At 38.4% G+C, this 21,474-nt stretch overlaps 1 protein-coding gene across 1 annotated transcript; it reads left to right on the top strand.

Moving 5' to 3' along the window:
- Window positions 1–1,653: 1,653 nt before the first annotated feature.
- Window positions 1,654–21,247, top strand: LOC113686947 (WD repeat-containing protein 17). The gene is made up of 30 exons (XM_027204632.2): window positions 1,654–2,207; window positions 3,775–4,444; window positions 5,258–5,562; window positions 5,783–5,896; window positions 6,022–6,076; window positions 6,322–6,413; window positions 6,821–6,903; window positions 7,054–7,140; window positions 7,322–7,410; window positions 8,140–8,215; window positions 8,752–8,779; window positions 8,941–9,065; window positions 9,703–9,752; window positions 10,463–10,615; window positions 11,182–11,312; window positions 11,715–11,840; window positions 12,158–12,310; window positions 13,024–13,088; window positions 13,352–13,427; window positions 13,977–14,152; window positions 14,628–14,727; window positions 15,105–15,241; window positions 15,709–15,820; window positions 16,082–16,223; window positions 16,699–16,801; window positions 17,354–17,455; window positions 17,865–17,960; window positions 18,158–18,219; window positions 18,834–18,940; window positions 19,684–21,247. Exons 1-30 carry the CDS (start codon window positions 2,079–2,081, stop codon window positions 19,801–19,803), a joined length of 3,864 nt encoding a protein of 1,287 aa, XP_027060433.2. The 5' UTR covers window positions 1,654–2,078; the 3' UTR covers window positions 19,804–21,247.
- The last annotated feature ends 227 nt before the right edge of the window (window positions 21,248–21,474 follow it).

The following is a 21,474-nucleotide window of genomic DNA, read 5'->3' as shown; positions in this document are numbered from 1 at the left end:
ATATACCTAGTTGTTTATATATAGATTACTTCATTGACATCTCCATCAATGTGGCTTTTCAAGGCTAGTGTTACTAACGAAGAAACAAATATGTCAGATAAGCAGAAGATTGGTAAAAAATCCCAGCTGCTTGGAGACAGGCTACTCATCAGCTAAGGAGCTGAAATTGGGGAGCAACCGACAACAAATCCAGTGAGTGACAGGGTGGAACCTGGGGACCAAGGAACTTCAAGTTCAGGGCTCTGTTCCCTTCTATTCACTCGGCCACGCTTTATCAAGGCTCGATTTTTAGCCGCTGTCCAGGAGTTGAGGCCAGTACGTTCCTCCCTTGTACTGAGGATGGTCTCAGAAAACGGTGAAAATCGAGCTTAAGCGGCCTCTTATTTATACATGAATTTCTGTTGTAGACAGTGCGCTTGCTTACTTTGTCGTAAGAGTTTTAAGTTAACTTTTCACAGGAAAACTCTTCCGACCGCAGCAGCGTCATCTCTTTCAAAGACACTGATGATCTCTTTATTGCCACATCTATTCCTTCTGCGTCTCATATCTATAAGGATCCGAGATGATAGTCTAAGAAATCAGCGAAAATCTAGCAGCGTCACCTCTTTCAAAGACTCTGATGACATCTTTATTTCCATATATACTCCTTCTGCTTCTCATACTTACTAACTGGATAGTTTTCAACTCAGTTTGAGCTAGAGTCTTGGTGCACTAAACAAGAGGAAAAAAGCAGTCTGACCAGCGGGGCCACTCATAAAATACATTGCAAAAAAATAAAACAAAACAAAACAACTGTCAGACGAAGGCCAGCTTAAAAGCCATGTTTTTTTCCGATGTGTCTCAGTGGTGTCAAACAGTTTTTTTCCGCATTTAGCGTTTCCTACATTTTTCGCATCCTTCATATATCGCCCTGCCCACATGAGTAAATTTATCGCAGAAGTGGCAGGGGCTCTGTTAAAAACACAGCCTTTGCTATATTTTCCTAGAAAGAGAATATCCAGTGTACTCTTGTCCCAACATCAATGACTGTTCAATTATTCAATTGAGATCGCTTGAATTTCTATTCATCCCTGTCCACCTGCCTCAAAAACGCTGTTGTTCTCTTTTCCAAAAATAACTCCAACTTAAGTGAAGATCACTTAACAGAGTAAATTACTTCCACAGCACTTGTTCTTGTCATCAATTCTAATCCCTACTTTATGATTTTCCATACAGTCGTTGACATTAACTGTGATGGTCGAATCCCTACGAACACGAATTTTTTCAGCACATTAATCCTGAGAGGGCGGGAACTTGCATGCGATACACTTCCACGAACTGAATGAATTCGTTAAAACTTGGATCATTCTGTAAGCAGTAAGATTAAAAAACAAAATGTTCTCGAAAAAACTGGACCCTGATTGTTTCGGAAGGAAATTAAGGCGAAACTGTAAGGTTTGAAAGCTATAAATTGCGATCGCCGCTTGACCAGTGGAGATGAATGACAGCTGTGAAACGGGTCATTGACGCAAGAGCATCAAATCGAATAATTGTCGTCAATTTTATGAATAGCATATTCTGTCTGCTCTCATCCCGTTTTTCATTGGGTCGCCTTTGGTGACAAAGTATACAAATGGCGTTCCAGTTAAATTCAATATTGACTTTGATTCAAATATGTCCTCGAGAGCTTAGAATTTCCCAGACCCTTTTTTGTCGGTGAGAACACTGCACCTCCATTAACTAAGAAAATACGTTTTTTTTGCTTGCTTTTCTTTTTGCTTAAAGCTCTAATTATATTTCTTGAAGTTATCTTCGTTTTTTTTTCTTTTTATACCACCCATCTCATAGGCCGATCTCGTAAGCTGCTGAATCAAGATGCGTGCATTGAATATCATAATTTAGTGCACCTTCCTATCTAAAAGTTTACACACCGGTAGCTAGTTTTCTCGAAGCTTCAATCGCATGCGAACGTCAGCTGAGTGCTTGGCCGCGCGTGACAAGTGCGCCTGGGCAAGACAAAAGTTTGAAGATGGCGGTAAGATCGATGAAGAGAGCATCAACTTAAAGCTGGTTGAGTTTGTCCTGTTTTCAGCAGGATCATGAGTCTCATGAAACAAGTTAGCCTTCTTCCAGCTGGCTGTCAACCTTGGAACCTTGATGTTTGCGCGGCAAGTAGCAACGGTGATCGATTTGCCTATTGTGCGACTCTCGCTGTTTACGTTTACGAGGTGAGGCGTTAGTGTCGCTATAGGAATAAACAACCCGTAACAATATCAAACAATTTCTGTCCTTTAAAAACCTCATTTTCTCCGAATTCGATTTTCTTTTAATCCATAACATTTACGGTATGTAAGATTCGTCAACTGGCCGTCTATTGTTTGACCTCCTGCTTAATCAGAGGAATTGGAATTTTTTCGAACTTGTTTTCAATATAAACTTTAATTAAGCGTAGGTCTTGCCCAATAAGCAGTTGTGCAATTCCTTTTGAGAAATTTAAGTGATTGCTTAGAATTTCTCTTCTGCTCTGCAAACACTCATCCAGTGTTGATGTTCTTTTAAACTCTCCATTCTCTTGGTGTGTTTTCATGCGTTCAAAATTCTCAAGAGAGTATTCCGCAAATTATCTCGTTAACAAACTTCAGCAGTAGTGACCTTTTTGATTCGTCGGTCTAAGTTTGTCCTGCCCAAATTTTCTCGACAGCAAACGAGACAGATCGTGTATCTTTTTAATAAATGTGTCGCTAATTTAATCCTTTACTCGAGTCTGTCTATATTCAAATTAAAGACTAATGACTTTGACATTGGACAGCGTAATTTCGATTTTTACCCAGAATTTGTAGATTAAGGTTTAGCGTGATGTTACCTCAATGTTTCGAGAAACACTAAAGCTTCTTATGATAATAATAAAAAAATCTCTACTCTGGGGTTGTGGGATGCAAAGGAAAGAACGTTGAAATTTTGTGAACAATGTTTGTCATGGCTGAAATGTTTTGTTTTGTCATAACTGTGCTTTTTCTTCGCTTCGCATTTGTCTGAGGCACGGAGAATGATTTTTTTCAAGTGTCTTGATTGATAATAACATATTGCAACTTAGCTACATATAAATTTAAAATTGTAGCTCTCGCTGCTCTCTGATCATGGGAGAATCATGTTAAAAGGATGATCCAATTTGCACCACTTGTGGTTGAATTTATTGCATAATTTTACAATGTATCAGTTTATCATTTAATGCTAAATAAAAGAGGAGCAAGGTGTTTCAAAATAAATGCTGCAACATTGGAAACCCATGAAAAATATATTACTACATGTAGAATTTTCACTCTTATCCTATCTTGCATATGATTCTTTTTTTTTTTCCTTTTGCCCTTTCACTATCAGAGAAAAACAACAGCTGATTTCTTAGCACAATATCAATACATTGTGAAGTGAAGCGTAATGAGAAGATGGAAAACATTAGCTTTAAGACATTGCTTGGTATCCTCCTTAAAACCCTGACATCAGTATGTAAACTCTCCTTACTGTTCCCTATACATTTTCTAAGATGCTGACAAGGAGAAGTGGTTTAAAATGCTCAAATGTTTCTTTTTTGGGGGATCATTTCCTTTATTCTTGTCACCGTAATGTTTGTTTCAGGGAGTAATTGTAGGGAGAAATTAGATGCTTATCACTCATAGGGGTTAATAGGGTTATCAAGAGATTCTTAGAGCTAAATTGGTAAATATAATATAAATATAAAAAATATAAATTCCTGACATGTGACTCTAACTGTAATGTGTGTACCTATTGTTATTTCAGCTAGATCCACAGTTTAAAGAATTCCGTTTGTCTGTGATCTTGGCTCAGCACAGAAAGACCATCACATGTATCTCCTGGCATCCTCAAAACCCTGATGTGCTAGCAACATCAAGTAGTGATTGTAAAATCTACGTATGGAGTGTGTCACAGGAAAGAGTGATTGGAACACTGGAGAGTATAAAATCCCCTCCTTCTTGTATAGGCTGGTGTCCTCAAGATCTGGAATCTATCGCTTATATATCAGGGCGTGGGCCTATGTGTATTTGGAACTATACAACCCGTGATTACACTATGGTCTTCAAGCATTTAGAATCCATGACATTTTTCTCTGAAGTGTGTCAGTTTCGCTGGAATCAAAGGAAAGTTGGAAAACTTGTCTTGGGCCATAATGATGGTAGTATATCTGTCATAAATCCTAGACAGAAAGCATTCAAACATTACTTTAGACCTGAGCCCTATGAAGATTATGACGAAGAAGATCCAGTGATCAGCCTTGAATGGGATCCATTGTCAGTTGATTACCTGTTGGTGGCCAACACACAAGGCAGTCTGAGGCTGATTGATACTGATTCAATGACTATCATCATGAATTTCAAGTTACCAAGCTCTGCAACAAAGATTCACACGCTATCTTGGGTTTCTTCTGCTCCTGGTGTATTTGTGACAGGAGGTAAAGTATTCCTTAAGATATAAAAAAAGGCTACATGAATATCACACATAACAAATAAATATAACCTCAAAAGAGGTTATGAGATTGGTTTTAACCCAATGAAATCTCTAAACTTTTTAACCCTTTAACTCCCATGAGTGACCAAGACAGAATTTCTCCTTACAATATCAATACAACATCAACCAGATAAGTGATGACAATGAAGAAAATATCAAGTTGGGGATAATTAGTTGATCCGATACTAAATTCTCTGAATTAACAGTATAATAATTGTATGGTGGACAGTAAGTGGAATTACAAATTTGATCTGGGAGTTAAAGGGTTAAATAACATGTAATTCTGTTCATGCAGTAGTTCCTGTCATAAATCAATTTTTCAGCAATGAATAGCTGCATTATAGACATTGTTATCATATTGAATAATGCATTTAAATATTACTTCTAACTGTTTTAAGTTTTGAAATTTGTGTATTAAAATGGTATTGGGTTTTCTTGTTAACCTTCACTTATACTCTGCTTTTAACCCTTTAACTCTCAGATCAAATTTGTAATTCTCCTTACTGTCAACCATACAATTCTTAAATTGTTAGTTCAGAGGATTCAGTATTGGATCAATTAATTATCCCCAAATTGATATTTTTCTTTGTTCTCATCACTTCTCTGATTGATATTGTATTGATATCAAAAAGAGAAATTTTATCATGGTCACTCATGGGAGTTCAAGGGTTATTAAATAATAACTTTAAATTAGTTAATATTGTAATTATAGTGAAAAACATTTTTATGTTACTTGATCTTTGATGTTACTTTTCAGATACCCAAGGAGGAATTCTACGCGTTTGGAATGTGTCCAAAAGCTCTCCTTTGACCAGCATTAAATTAAAAATGACTGGCTTTCATGCACTGACTGTTGTTCAACCTGACCAGACCTTTGAACCAACTAATAATAACCAAACATCCTTGGGAATGTCGTCAACCTCAGTGGCAGTTCAGCCTCCATCTCAGCCAAATCACATCACATATGCACTTCCACCTGCAAGAATCCTTTGCACCTTTATGGATGGTGGAGTTGGATTGTATGACTTAGGGAAACGAAAATGGAGCTTTCTTAGAGATATGGTGAGTAACCTGTGTGGATGGAAGTGGGGTTGGGTTTGCTGTGGTCCTTGTGAGTGAACATTTTTAAGTGGTATTGTTAAATCACTCCTCACATGTTCAACACCATTGCAATGTTTTGTCAGCTGTATCTGAATGAATTTGCAGTTTCTGCTCCTTGTTGTTAGTTAGTGTATTCTGTATAAATAAATACTACAGCCCTTTGAATAAAACTTTTTTTTAGGGTCATATAGAGACAATATTTGATTGCAAGTTTAAGCCTGAAAGTCCAGACTTGTTAGCAACAGCCTCCTTTGATGGAACCATCAAAGTCTGGGATGTTAACACCATGACTGCTGTAAGTACCACGTTCAGCATGTGTTTTCCTCAATTTTTGTGGTTTTCTAAGTATGTCTCAAAATTGTGTTTTTATCATAATTCTGAATTCCCTGTGCCTAAATCTACTTTAACTTTATGCAATAGGTGCATTCATCTCCAGGCAATGAAGGAATCATCTATGCAGTTTCATGGGCACCTGGTAATTTTGCAATTTTTATTACGTCTTGTTGCTGATCTTTTATCTGGACATGATATATACCCTTATACTCACTTTGTGTAAGAAATCTTTTCACCTGATGTGTGATTTGGTACATGTAAAACCAACTTTCTGAATACAGGACATTCTGCACAAAAGACTTCTCGCACAAGTCTTTTTGCTCTTGTGCAAAAAGTCTTTTGTGCAAAATGTCTTGTTACCAACTTTCTTTAACTTAACATTTACAGGAGATGTCAATTGTCTTTGTGGAGCAACAGCCAAGCAAGGAGTGTTTATATGGGATATCAGCAAAGAAAAGATTATTAAGAGATTTACTGAAGTAAGTGAATTGGATGATTTTGATTAGTAATAAAGTGCAAGGAAGCTTGGAATCAAGAAAGGTACCATTAGCCCCTTTTGACAGTAGGCTCTGTATGTTATTTCTCATTATTTAAATAATAAGCTTACTTATACATACATTTTGATACTTTCTTATAATCAATTGTAGGACAGATGCATAAATGACATCATCATTACCAGCATTTTGCCTTTTGATCTTATTAAAAAAAAAATATTATGTTGCCTTAGTTCTGTTCATTAGTAGATCACAGATGAAGTCAAAATGTGATGAGACCATCAGTGCCAACTTTTTGTTATCAGACATCATCTGTGATCTATTGCTAAACAGCCTCATGGCAACATGGAATCTATTTTTTTAATTTTTCTTTTTTTTACTTTTCTTCATAGCATGGAAGGCAACATGTTTACAATGTGAGCTGGAATCACAAAGATTCAAGGAGAATTGCTTCCTGCAGTGCAGATGGAACATGGTAAGTCTCTCCATAATAACTGACCTGATAGTATTTTGTATGCAAACAAATATGTTATCTTCTGATCTAACTGGTAGCTGGGATTATGCAATTTCATTTATGAAAGTAACCACAGTGAATGAATTAAAATTTGATATTCTTTATTTAAAGTGTTGTGAGGCAAGTGGATGGAACTTTAGTCAAAAGATACAAACACCCTGGACCTGTCTATGGCTGTGACTGGAGTCTTAATAACAGGTATTTATAACATTGATAAGATTGATATTTGTCACATATTTAACCTGCCAGTTTTAAGAGTAGCAAGTGTAATCATATTCTCTAATTAATCCATGTATTATGTGATTTGTGATGTTTTCTTCTTTAGATCTTGAATTGACTCCTGACCAAAAATATTTATTTTTCTTGATTTCTGTTACAGAGATATGATTGCAACTGGTTGTGAGGACAAATGTGTTAGGGTATTTTATGTTGCTGCAAGCACAGATCTACCTTTAAAGGTATTTTCTGGTAAGCAGCAGTTTTTGATAGATACAAATTAGCAGTTAAACACTGAATCTATGCTTATTTATGTATACAGAATTGAACTAAAATCTCAAATGAGAATGATTATGTCTGTCTGTGATTATGTCTTTTTTTAAAAAGTTATTTTCTGGTAAGCAGCAGTTTTGATTGATACAAATTAGCAATTTAGCACTAAATTTAAGAATATATATGTGTATTTCCTCACTTTTCATGGAAGAATAGATCTTGTAGCTGCAATGATCCTTGCCATTAACGTACACAGAGACTTATATGTTTTATTTTTATTTTGTTTTGATTTGTTTGTTGGTTTGTAAGAGCAACAGTAGCCTCTATTGTAATTGTTCCCAGTTTTCTTCTTGCCAGTTGAAGGTCCCACAAAGGTATAGGGTCCAAAGTGTTAAGCCTTTAACTCCCAGAGGTGACTAACATATAACTTCTCCCTATAATATCCATATATTACCCAGCAAACAGGTTATGAGAATACTCAAAGTTATCAGGTAGAAGTTGTTATCTTGATCTAATACCAAATTCTTGTTATTAATTTATAAGGAAATGTGTAGCAGCTAGAGGGGAGAATTAACAATCGAATCTTGGGAGTTAAAGGGTGAAAATAAGTTTGAATGATCAATGGAAGTGACTGTTACCTAGGCTACAGTGACTCTTTTATTTCTCAAAATTGCATCCTGGATAGCTTTGCTAATTATTTCATTACAGGTCATACAGCAAAGATTTTTCATGTGAAATGGAGTCCTATCAGAGAAGCCATCCTGTGCAGTGGTTCAGATGATGGGTAAGGAAACAACTGATATTTGGTGGATGTTGTAAATGAAAAAAAAAATGCTATCAATGTCTCATAAGATGAGGTGATTTTCTCTCAGTACTATGTCAGCTTAACCCTTTAGCCCCCTAAGAGTGACTAACATCTAATTTCTCCTTACAATATCATCCCTGAATCATACATGAAAGTTATGAGAACAGAGATGATCACTAACTGAAGCAGCTCTTGATTGTTACACAAATTCTCCTTGTCAGCCTCTTTGGAAATATATGAAGAACAGTATGGGGAATATGCATACTGATGTTAGGTTGCCGTGCATCTTTTCAGTAATAGATGAAAGATGACGTCAAAATGTGGTTATTGGACTAAGCTATCATAAATTATCATTCTTCATCAGTGTCTGAAAGATCAATTTTTTTTCTCAGCCTCTGGCTTTATAGAATTATGAATCTGCTTATCATCGACAAATCATGATATTTTGCTCAACGTTATCCAGTTATTATTGTTTAAAAAATATCTAATTTTTTTTCTCTTTTTTGTTTTGTCAGAACCATTAAAGTGTGGGACTATACTGAGGTAAGGGGAGTAACTGTGGTGTTTGTCTGGAGTAGGGGGAGTATTACGAGATGTTTTGGTGTAATGTAAGCATCAGTGAGGGAAGTCTTTCAATCTGTGTAACTCTGCAGTATGTCCACGCACGGAGCATATTTCTTATACACTGTTAACTTCCTCTTTAGGATTCATGTGTGCATACGTTAGAAGGGCACAAGGCACCTGTGCGTGGCCTGCTGTGGAACCCAGAAATTCCTTACCTTCTGATTTCTGGCAGCTGGGACTTTGCCATTAGGATTTGGGATACGAGGTGACATTAACTTACAGTTAGCTTAATTTACCCTACTAGTCGGTTGTTGAACGTTTGGATGAGAGTCTTTTCTCAAAGACTGTTAAAGCGCATTTCGATTGGGTGTCGTCGAACATAAACCAAAGTTATCGCAACGACCAATCAGATTTAAGAGGATATCACAAGGAGCCAATGAGAACTCAAGTTATAAACAAGAATCTGCCTGAAGCGCGGGAAAACGCGGTCAACCAAACGCCATTGGGTTTAGTTTTGAATCTGATTGGTTGATACAGTGGCCCAAGTTTTGTGAGTAATGACATCCTCATGTCCTCTGCACAGTGTATGGAAAGTTAAACGTATAAGGCGCATGCATACTATTCAGCGACTGTGAATACATGAAAATCATATATGTGAACTGTGGATTAAGAAATGAATACGAAAGCGTTCTTCGCAGTAATGAACACTACTTAAGCAGTAGTGAAGTAAGGCCTGAAAAAAATTCAGGCCTGTACGGGATTTGAACCCATGACTTTTGCGATACCGGTGCAGTGCTCTACCAACTGAGCTAACAAGCCACTTGGGAGCTGGTCATTATAGTGGATTGTAGTACATTATGTTAGTTCGTGATATCAATCCATGTTGCTTTTATTTTTATCAGAGATGGAACCTGTCTTGAAACTGTGTTGGATCACGGAGCGGATGTGTATGGTATGAGGCTAAAAGTTCAATTTTAGTTCTCTACTTAAAGTGGACATAGGAAAATAGTATTTAAATAGTATTGCTTGAATTCGGTACATCTATTTGCGTAAAGCTAATTACGACAACCACAAAGCAATCCGAAAGCCTTGACCTACGTCAAGTTATTGAAAAAGTATAATCGTTTGTCTCTCTTCTGACATCTTCTGAGATCGATTTTACGAGATGATCTAAGGTTAGGAGGAGGTTATTCCTTCAGGATGGCTTATGTAAAGAAGTTATTGGACTAAATGTTTGACAAAGGAAGTTTTAATGAAGGTTGCAACGTGGAAAAGAGCACGACAGACATTAAGCACCCTCCCATCCACTAATTTGAATTATCATGAAATTGAAGTCAGGATGATTTTCTGAACTCTTTCGTAGACGTAAGTTGGAGATGGAGAGTCGTAAAACAAAAACAAAGTAATCACAACGGCCAATCTGAAGAAAGCAAAATACCTATGAGAGCCAATGAAAATTCAAAGTAAAACCAAATTGCCTTAGTCGTGATTTGTGTAAGTTTTGGATCTGATTGGTTGAGACAGTGGTGCGAGTTTTTCTGGACCGATCACATAGCGAAGTAAAGCAAAACAATGCAATCTCAGATTTCTTCGGGCAGACAATTTAAAAATGCTCAATTTCCAGTCATAACAGATGTGCTGTTTTTTTTTTTTATTTTAAAGGCTTAACCTGCCACAGATATCGACCTTTCACTGTTGCATCATGTTCTCGTGACTCCACCGTCAGAATATGGTCCATGTCGCATTTGGCGTGTTCCTTGCAGATCGATGTTCTGGCTGAAAGACCCCTGGATAATCTTATGACCACTAACACCGGTATGTGTTAGGTGTCTTTGGGGTGTGGGGCCTGGTCACCAAAAACAGTGTACGGCTAATGACTTCTCGAAAATTTTTAAAATCGATATTTACGGGTTAAAGGGGTAGGTTTCTGGAGAACCTGTGGTGCTACGTTGGTGGGGGAGTATAACAAGGAAATATGGTTTTATCAACTGAGTTGATAACGTTAATTGGCCACCGTCAGGAGTGTCGAAGTTGACGTTTCGAGCGTTAGCCCTTCGTCAGAGCGTATGACGAAGGGGTAACTTTTAAATTCAGTGCAATACCCTTTTTTGCTACAAGGTAATGTAGAATAATTCTCAGCACAGAGTAAGAAGAAGTCATGGGAAAGGTGAATTTAACAGATGGATGTGGGCAGATTTAAAGTGCAAGGAATTGTTGCGTTAGAAATAACTTCATACTAGGTGATGCTGCTTTAGAGCGAGCATGGCAACCCCAGATTTTTACTTTTCAATTAATTTTACTTTCAATTGAACTTGTAGTTTCCTTTTTCATAAAGTCGGGTCTCTTCTTGAAATGAAGTATTTGCATTTTCCTTCCTACAGAAGCAGCCATGTCATCTGGTGGCACACCTCTGCTGAATGGAAGAGTTTCACGTGAATTGAAAGCGACTGTGGCAACAAAAGGAGAAGCGTCTCATTGGTCAGCAATAAAACTGTTCTCGGACTTTTTCATTGTAAGATAATAATTCACTCTAAATTTCGGTAGCTTAAGTGAGGTTGTCGTTTGTAAAATTTGGTATTAGAGCAATTTTCAATTCAGTGCCGAAAGCAATCCGGTATTGCATTGGTTTCGCTTCACTTGCTCTGTGATTGGTTCAGAAAACTCGCGCCATTCTCTCAACCAATTGGATGAAAAAGTTTAAACAATCACTCCTTGGTCGCCCACGTTTTCCCGCGCTTTGGGCAGTTTGAATTTTTTACTTTGAGTTCTCATTGGCCCTTAAAGGTATTTCTTTTCCTCTGATTGGCTGTTGTGATTACTTTGGTTTCGCTTTTACGACACTCAATCGAAAAGCGCTCTGTTGCTCTGCAATGGTAGGAAGCGCATGTGTACATTGACTTTCCCACTTTTTTAGCCGCCATGTGGAGCCAAGAATTTGTGGGACTTGGTGTTAGTATTACGAGACGGCGATGACAATTTATTACCGGCGTCTTACAGCAAAGGGATTATGCACACAAAACATCTTGTCAAACACAAAGCAGTAAGTAATCTTTCGTGGATAACAATGAAATTAAGATACGAAGGTGGTAACCTCCACCGTGACGTCATTTCTCCCCAGTTTCCCCTGACCTTTGACGACCTCGTTTCCAGGCTCTCTCTTCTTCTAGCTTCCTGGATTTGTGCTGTTATACTCCTGGGTGTAGAAAGCGCTGTGAGACTAAAGTGTCTGACCCAAGAACACAGCCCGACGTTAGTGAATAATGTCCTCGTTGTTCTCCTCAGTAATATGAAAACGAATCTCTTGCAATTGGCAAGGAGGGTTTGTATTTTGAATTCCTGTATATTTTTTTGTGATAGTCTGAAGCACAAGAATTAGAAACAGTTCGAGCAATGTCCAGGAGAGGAGGTCTGATGTCCAAAAAAGAGGATAGGATTAGAGAAGCAGCAAATCTTCATGTCAAGATTGGTCAGCTACAAAGATACTGTGAGCTAATGGTCGAACTGGGCGAGGTATGTTGTAGGCGTAATTTTTCTGTGAGGGATGAAGGGAGAAGAAACCCATCCTTTGCGCTTTCATCGGTCACGCCTCGCTATCCCCTCCATTTGCTAGAGAAGCACTTAAATCGCCCGTTCTGCAGTTTGATTCCAGGTAGTTTTTAAGCTGAGCGTTTTAGCACCAAAATATCTGGACAACAATAGCCAACTAATGAGGCTTGTGTAACGTAGCGAGCCAGGGAGAACCCGAGGCAATGAAAATTATACTGCGCTTGTGATATCGTTAAGGCGCCATAAAATGCTAGAAGTAACCATAACCAAATAAAACGTGTCTTTATTTAGTGTCTTAAAATCAAAAACGAAGTAAACACATCAAAGAAAAGGTTCGTAATTGACTGAAGCGCGGAGAAGCGTCGTTGTCTTGGGCACAATTTCTGTACACATGATTGATTTGATAATAGAGAGGTGCGAATTTTCTAAGGCGATCACAAATCAAAGTGAAAGTAGTGATGAATCACTTTGGACTCTCCACCGAGTTGACATCTGCTCTCTTCCAATGCAATTTCTAATTGCTTTTCGAACGAAATTTAAAACTACAATTCCTCTCCTAATTTCAAGCATCCGAGACTTTCGTGAACTTTCAACAAATATACAGAAAGTCTGTGTCTTGTGCTGTAACATTTAAGGATAAGACTGAATACGTTTCCTATTTGTTATTATTTTTTAAGTGGGACAGAGCACTCGCTATGGCTCCTGGGATCTCAATGGATTACTGGAAAGAGCTGATGGAAAGGTAAATTTTTAAAATGAAGCTTTTTCTTAAATTCCTTGTTTTAAAATCTTAACGCAGGAACTTTTCTCATTGTTTCAAAATTAGTGTTGTTTGCGTCTTCTTTATCATTATTATTGTTATTATTATTATTATGATTATGTTTATCATTTATCATAATTTTAATCATCAGCATCGTCACTGTCATCCATATTATCATTATGAACCCTATTTTGTTATAACGTTATCATCCTTGTTTTATGTACTCAGTTACATTTTTGTTATAGACGAACGACGCAGCTTATGAGAGAAGATGACGACTCCGCTGTACCATACTGTGTTTCGTTAGGAGATGCGGCAAAGGTACTGTATGACAGTTTGCCTGTTCCTGTTTAAAGCACGTTGCTTCAACGGGATTCCAACCCATGGCCTCCATATTCGCGCATGCGAGTCAAGAAAACTGGTTCTAGAACGCAAGGTCAAAGCTTATCGGTAAACCCTCCAAAAGACAATGGAAAAAAAAAAGTCATCTTTTTGAAATTAACAAATCGACAGTGGGTTAGTGAGGTCTGTACTCTTATCAACAACGATATTCGTCATCAGAGTTGTCAGAATGTTGTGGACTCACGAGGCGCAGAAACGCTTGTGGCCAAGTCGCGATTGGTATCAGTTTGGACTCTGATTGGTTGAGATGATGCTGTGAGTTCCTGGACCTATGACCTATCCAAGCGAAGCAAAACCAAATTAAGCCTGGATTCCTCTCCACCCTCTTTTGAAAACTGCTCGTAAACGTAGACTTACTCGATACCTTTACTAGTTGGTGTCGATGAAGCATGAATGGAGGTTATATCTTCCTGAGGCTTGTGTGCTGTGTGCAATAACTGTTTTTGTTTACTTTGGGTTTCTTTGTAGCTCGTGTCTTTCTTCTCGTCACGCGGTCAGCCTCACGACGCCTTATTGGCGGCGCAGGTGGCGTGCGAGGGAGGATTTACAACTCTTCTGCAAAAAAAAGAAAAGAAGATTCCTGATCTGAGAAAAAACGACGTCTTACCTTCCCTGATCAATCACATGACTGACGAGAACAAAGGGTGAGCATCTGCTTTTGTGTGGTAACTAAGTGTTTACCTGGCCGCTCGGGTTGGATTAAGGTGTATGGGGAATTTTGGGATATAGGGAAAGATCAGGGAAGGACATGTAGTGGAGAATTAGGAAAGGGGAAAGGAAAAGAGAGAAGAAAAGGAAGGGAAAGGTGAAAAAAAAAATTGTGTAAAAGTAAGAGAGAAGGAAGGGTCGGGAAGTAGGTAGGGGAAAGCTGTTAAAAAAAGAACCGAAAATGATGAGGGAAAATGTTTACACAGAGGAAACGAGGGGGAGAAAAAAGATGAAGGATGGGGTTCGAAGTAAGAGAAAGGGAGGAGAAGCGGGTGGCAGGTTGGAAAACGGCAAGGAGAGAATAAAAAACTTGGAAAACTTGGGGAATAGACTAAGAGAACGAAGTTGTTATGATATCTATGGCTCTTTGAAACTTGCATAATAATCAGTGTGTTTCGCTATTGTGTTCAGTCTTCTTCAGTCAACAAGTGCTGCGTTAGCTGACTGGTATTTTTATAGTGGACAACCTGTGCTGGCCGCATGTTGTCACTTGGCTGTAGGAGATATCACGGTTAGTCTCTTTAGTTGCTCAGTACGGGTCCGTTGTACTAGTCCTCTTTTGCATTCTGTATCTTGAAATACGCTGCCATCAAATCATGGCCATCTTTGATGGCATTTTTTGCTGACTTGCTGATTTGAAGGGAGTGGTCTGTTTAGGGGGAAGGGTTAAATAATCTTGAGAAGAGAAAAAGTAGTTTTATCCCCTTGACCCTTAAGTCCGACTCTTACGTAGCTAAGTCCTGGCTCTTTGGGAGGTAAGTGTTATGCGCATGCTCGAACGTGGATCTCTAAACCCATAGTCCAGTGCATCATCCATCAAGCACCCACGTTTTACTCGTTAAGAAATTATGATTTAAATTGTTCAGTCGCTTGCTTTTCTTCACGCAGTTTGCATTGTCGAAACTCATTCGAGGGAATGAACTGGAACTGGCCGTCAGTATGGGAATGGTGATTAGCGACAACAGTCGCATGTATCACCAAGCTGTTGAATTTCTGGCCAGAAAATGTGAAAGACTTGGGAAATGGTGAGGACCATCAGTAAAATGTTTCTCAAAAAACGTTTTTTCTCGCTCTTGACTTCGCTGACGTGCGAACATTGCATTTTTCCCGCGCTCACCACTGGTTACTTCATAGTTTTCCCCCGCTCTCTATTTGCTTGTTTCATTTACTTTTTTCCCGTCCTTGTCATTTGCTATGTACATTCTCGCTCTCTGGTCTCGTTATGCCGCCCTTGGCACGCGTTTCCCGCCTCTCTGGTTGCATTTTTTACGCCCATATCATTGGCTACTTCACAATTTTTCCAGCGCTTGCTTTACCTTTGTCACTGTTGTTCTATTTTCCCACCCTTGTATGTATGTGCGTCCCAGCTCTCTTGTTTCGTTTTTCCCTGCTCTACAATATCGAATTGGTGGTTATGCTGTCGGTGCAAAAGCTCGCACATTGTTAAGAAATTGTTAATGGCACAACTTAGGTGGTGTTATCTTGTTTTCAGGGATACGTGTATCGTTCTACTCAAGTCATTGCCTTCTTGTGAAAACCTGCTCTTCAAGTCGTGTGCAAGGTGTCAAGGGACTGTCACAGAAGTAAATGAATTACACGAAAAGGTGACTGGGAATTGTGAAAATGATGAATGCTTTTAACTTTTTTTCTCTGTGTATTTCTTAGAAGCTGATAGCTAGTTCTCCCAACTGAGGAAAACACTTTTCTTTAGTATTTGGTGGTTGATGCCTCTGTAATAATGATATCCTAAATTCTCATTATCTATCTGAATGACATTGCATTAAAATTGTACGGATGATTTGAACATCATTTTCTCCTGGGAACATACGAATAAAATTCGCTCTCATCCCCTTTCCGTTCATCAGGCTGGATTGCCAAGCGTCGAGGAGTGTTTACAAAAAGCTCAGCAGTTTTGTGATGAGAACAAATTCATAGACGCCATGAAGTACTACCTTGTTTCTTCCTCTCCTGAGCTTGCGCTCGACATCGGACTCAATCTTGTTCGAGGTATGATCGTGGAACGTATTTTTCTTAAATCTCTTAAAAAATTATAAACGTATCGGCGTGACCTGTGTGCTACAGTTGTTACGACAGGAATGATAAATATTCGCTATTCTCTCTTTTTGTACTGTCCTAGTAAATTACATTATTAGTGAGCATCATAAAAAACACACGACTACCAATTAAAACATAGGAAAATCTTACAAGGAGCTTATGAGAGCTCGTAGTTAAAAAAAACAATAACCGACTTCAAGCAGAGGAAAAGGCGACTTACGAATGCTCGATTTGTATTTGTTTTTGTTTTGCATCTGACTGGTTGAGAGCGTGGTATGAATTGTTTGACCAATCACAAAGCACAATGAAAAAGGACCAATGAAACTCTGGCTCTTAGAGGCCCCCAGTAGGCTCCCAGTAACCACTAAGAGAAGAAGATGCATCAGGTACCAAGACATTTTACCCTTTTTTTTTTCCTGTTTTTCAGATGTCATGAGTAAACCTTATTGGGTCTTAGATGACGTACTAACCGTGCTTCAGTGGATGTCGTGTATCAGAACAGACCGGCTGCAACAGAGCAGGACATCCAAGTATGGCAAGCTGTAGATCAAGACAGTTTAACCCTTTCACTCCCAAGATGTCTTTAGTAATTCTCCTTACTGTCTGCCATACAGTTCTTATGATGTTAGTTCAGAGAATTTGGTATTGGATCAACTACTAATCCCATAATTGATATTTTTCTTTATTCCCATCACCTACCTGCTTGATATTGTATTGATATTGTAAGGAGAAATTCTGTCTCGGTCACTTGTGGGAGTGAAAGGGTTAAACATTCTATTACCTTTACCTGCTACCACGAAACATGTTGTTATATTGAAGTAGTTAGAATTAACAGGTGGAACAAAGAGACTCATTTCAGTTATGAAGTCCTCTTTCTAATGACTTGGTATGGCGTTAAATAGAGGAGGAGAATCAGTTTCGTTTGACACTCCACTCATTTGCTGAGTGCAGTCGTCGGAAAATCGTCTTGCTTTCATATGAGCCTTCAATTTCGATTCACGACTTCTTATTAATACCGCAAAGTCGAACCAGTTTTCGTTGGCGGGGTTCTACTTGTAATTCAAGCAATTCTTTATCTACAGGCAGAGACAGGAACTTTTGGTACTGAGTGCATACCTCGGTGCGCTGTTAGCAATAAGGAGAAAATACACTCCGATCATTCACCCTCTCTTCAAACATGCCAGGTACGTATTACAAATACAATGGAGTATGCTATATTCACCCCACAAACAATGCTTATTTTCCCTCAACCCACAACCCTTTAAATCACCAGAAGTGATTAACATGTAACCTCTCCCTCTAAAATCCATACCTCATCCAGCCAACAGGCAATGAGATACTTAAAGTCATCAGGTAGAAGTTGTTATCTTGATCTAACCCAAGATTCTCATAACTAAGTTATAAGGAAATTTGTAGCAGCTATAGGGGAGAATCAACAATCAGATCTAGGGAGTGAAAGGAATGAACTCCCAGAAGTGACAATTGAGACTAAAACATTGTTCTGTCTTTGTAAATGGATGAGGGTTTGACTCGTATATCTTTCGTCTTTTTTTCTTGTTATAGACTTTTTACTCAATTATGTTTTTTTTTCAGGCAATTAATGCATCAAGATAAGGGAGAATTAGCTGTTACAACTTCTCAAATCGACACAGAATCTGAAGCGTGGCTCGCTTTCAATCAGCCACTCGAGTAAGTACTCTGTATAAGTTCATAAGGGTCTTCTCAAAGCCTCTGGTCTTGAAATGCATGAAGAAAGATGAAAGAAGGACAACTAGTGGAATGTTGCGCGATAGAAATACATATGAAGTCTAATTTTAAAAAGAAGGCGAATATGCTTGGTATAAATTACACCGTTCCATGCCTGACTTTGGTTTTCTTGTTTCCAGTCCCTCGGTCACTCCCACTCCAGAACAGAAGGCCGTTTGGGACTTGTTACTTAAGCGTGTTGGTAAGTAATAGCCTGAAAAGCTTAGAAAAAAAGGGATATCCATAAATTCTGTTGATCTATTTTTTCATTTTGCATCAAAATGTCGTCGCAATCTGGAGAGAAAATGTCGTTAAATAAATATTTTTTAATAGTAACAGTACCTAAAACCTTCCAACGGCATCGTCCTCATTAGTAGTGCTGCAGGGAGCGAGTTTTTCCGCCCGCGGTAAGATTGGAGACAAGTTGGGATGGAGTTTGCCGGGGTCTGGCCCTAATAATTAGTACCAGATACCTTGCAGACCTCTTACCGGCTGGCATTTCTCAAGGCCTCATTCTTTCCCGTGGGCAAGGAAACGCTGGTGCCGAAGTGCTGACAATGAGCTCAAAGGAAATTAAAATTATAGGTTACCAAACTCATTCGCGAGAACGTTACTCACTCACCTCTTTTCCAGGCGATTATAAAGAATAAAGCGCCGTTTTGTGTGATTGTGCGAACGAAACGTGAAATTATACGCCATAAGGATGTGGAATGTATTTTTGGGAAAGATTGACGCTCTTAACTGTGAATATGTATTTGTTTTGTTTTTTTTTTTTTCTATTGCTATCATAAATATTTTTCTTTTTTTCTTGTGTAGGTGCTGAGCCATCTGCGTGCTTGGTAGGCGAAGACATGGTAACAGGCTCCCTCCTCCCCAGTCACTCAGATGTGCAGGTTTCGTGTCTGACGGGAGAAAGAATTAAGGTGCTGATGAAGTAACTTTCTCTTCGTGTGTATAATCGGTCATCCTGCAGTTGCATTTAACCCTTTCATTCCCAAGTTCTCATTAGTAATTATCCTTACTGTCTGTCATACAATTCTTTTGATGTTGGTTAGGAGAATTTGGTTTTGAATCAACCAATAATCCCCAAATGAATATTTTTCTTTATCCTCATCACTTGTTTCCTTGATTTTGTATTGAAATTTTAAGGAGAAATTCTCTCTTGGTCACTTAATCAACGGACTAGGAGCCCAAACAAGAGCATACTCATAAAAAGCTTAAGGGAAAATCAAATTGGGGTTCACGAGAGGTTCTCATGGAGCCGATATCTTAGATATGATGACTAAATTAAATTATTTGGGGACAAAGCAAAATCACTGTGAGTATGTAGAGTGGGGTTGAGATACAACCTTTTGCCGCTTTACCCCACCCCCTCCCCCTAGTTTGTCCGATTTCCTCTGGCAGGAAAGTCAAAATGGTGGGTACGGTTCTAATGTAGCAACTTAATGTATTTAAAGGTGATAGTAGAAATAATCTGTCGACCTACCAATCAATCAATCAGTCAATCAACTAGCCAATCAAATTCATTTGACAGAATTTAATTGTCTGTTTGAACCTCCGCAACATATAATAAGAGAACAGACTGTGTACAATTATTAAAAAACTCTGTTCTTGTGACAGGATCTTTCCGGCGGGTCCATTTTATATCACTTGCATTTCATTATAGGGTCAGGCGTTTTTCTTAAACGACGGTCGTTCCGTGATGTCGTTAAACCACGCGCTGATGTGGGCCAAGGTGAATGTATTTTCTCTGGTAGGAAATGGAGTGCGCTTGGAACCCTTCTGATCAAAGGCACGCTCTGCAAAACTGGTGACAGGAACACCAGGCGAGTGGCTGTGCGCGCCCAGGAAAAGTATTTCCTTAGTATTCTCGGGACTGGTTCACTCGCAAACGGGTTTATTCCAGAATGGCGCGCGACGAAGTTACGCCAGTGGCAAGTTCCTCGTAATTATATACTCAGACTTTATTTTTAAGATTTATCCCCAAACGACTTCTTACATGTGGGCACATTTATGGAGAAATCTTAGCAAATATTTTTGTAATAGTTCGTAAGGGTGTACAAGTTCTTAAATAGATTGATTGTTCGTGGATGTTCATGACTCTATGTCGTGTGATTTTCTCTCTTCCATATGGTACATTCTGATTGGTTTGAATATGCATAGTACCGGTTATTATGAATGAAAATCTATGGTAATCCACAACAGGCTTGATATTTAACAACTTTGTTCTCATTCCTTTGAGTAAAGGATTTTTTTTCCTTTTCTTTTGCGCTCAAATTATACTCATAACGCACATGTTTTCGCATCTTATGGTTGCTGGTCCAACGAAGTATATTAAATAGCACATAGTCAATGAGATTTTCAATTTTTCATGTATATGAGTGATAAATGCATTCCAAGGAAATAATTATCACGCATACCACAATTTTTGATGATGGAGGATGTTACATCCGGTCTATAGTGACGGTGAGCTTTATTGAGCACTTCAACTTCCATCTCCTAAAGTAACTTTTGAACAATTTTTTGTTTGTAAAACAGTGAAACAGTTTTAATGCTTTGATTATTTGTTAAATTTTGATTTTGCATTTAACAGAGCCCCCTCTCTCTCACCCCCATCTTTGCTTCCCCCCACCCTACCCCCCTGGCCTATAGGCATGTGGGAATGGGATGAAGCTAAAACTGTGAGTAGGCCTGAGTACTCCTCGAAAAAACAACATTCTTATCTTAAGCCTTTAGCCCCTTAGAGTGACTAGCATCTAATTTCTCCTTACAATGTCACCCCCAATTCACACATAAAGGTCACAGGAAGAAAGAAAATGATCATCAACTAATGAAGCTCTTGATTAGTGCATAAATTCTCCTTGTCTTCTCTTTAGGAAATGTATAGAGAACAATATGGAGAATATTCGTATTGATGTTAGGGTGTAAAGGGTTAAGAATTACTCAGTAGCTTAGGTAAGGTTAAATTCATCGGAAGTTATCGATCTAGAAAACATGAACAAGTTTAGCAGACATTTTCGAGATTGTTTCTGTAAATTGATGTAAGTTACAACCAAGGAAAACATCTCCTGTAAGTGTAAGATGATATTTATTCCTCGAGAGAGTTCAATTTTTGCTAGATTTATTTAAAGTTTTGTATAATTGCCGGGTGTAATAGATAATTCTTATGGCTAATTAGGTATGTGTCTCTCATGACCTAAGAACGAAATAAAGATCAGATTTTTGATGTATGAAGTACTGTTAGCGTCCGTTCGACCTGGAACTGTTGACATAATGCCAAAGAGGATTTTCAAAGTGAGCAAACAATTTGTGAGCGGCTTTTCCATTGTCGTATTGGACCTGTTGTGTGATTTACGCACCACGTATGCAGTTTGACATACTAACTGAATGACTTGGCTTTCTAGGAAATAAGGAACCATGATTTTTTGTGGACTATTGAATTTTTTGGCATTTGTTG

This window comes from Pocillopora damicornis, chromosome 13 (genome assembly GCF_964200805.1).
Source record: "Pocillopora damicornis chromosome 13, jaPocDami1.2, whole genome shotgun sequence".
NCBI classification, from domain to species: Eukaryota; Metazoa; Cnidaria; class Anthozoa; order Scleractinia; family Pocilloporidae; genus Pocillopora; species Pocillopora damicornis.
The sequence above is the reverse complement of the archived record's forward strand: the minus strand, read 5'-3'. Positions and strand labels throughout refer to the sequence as shown.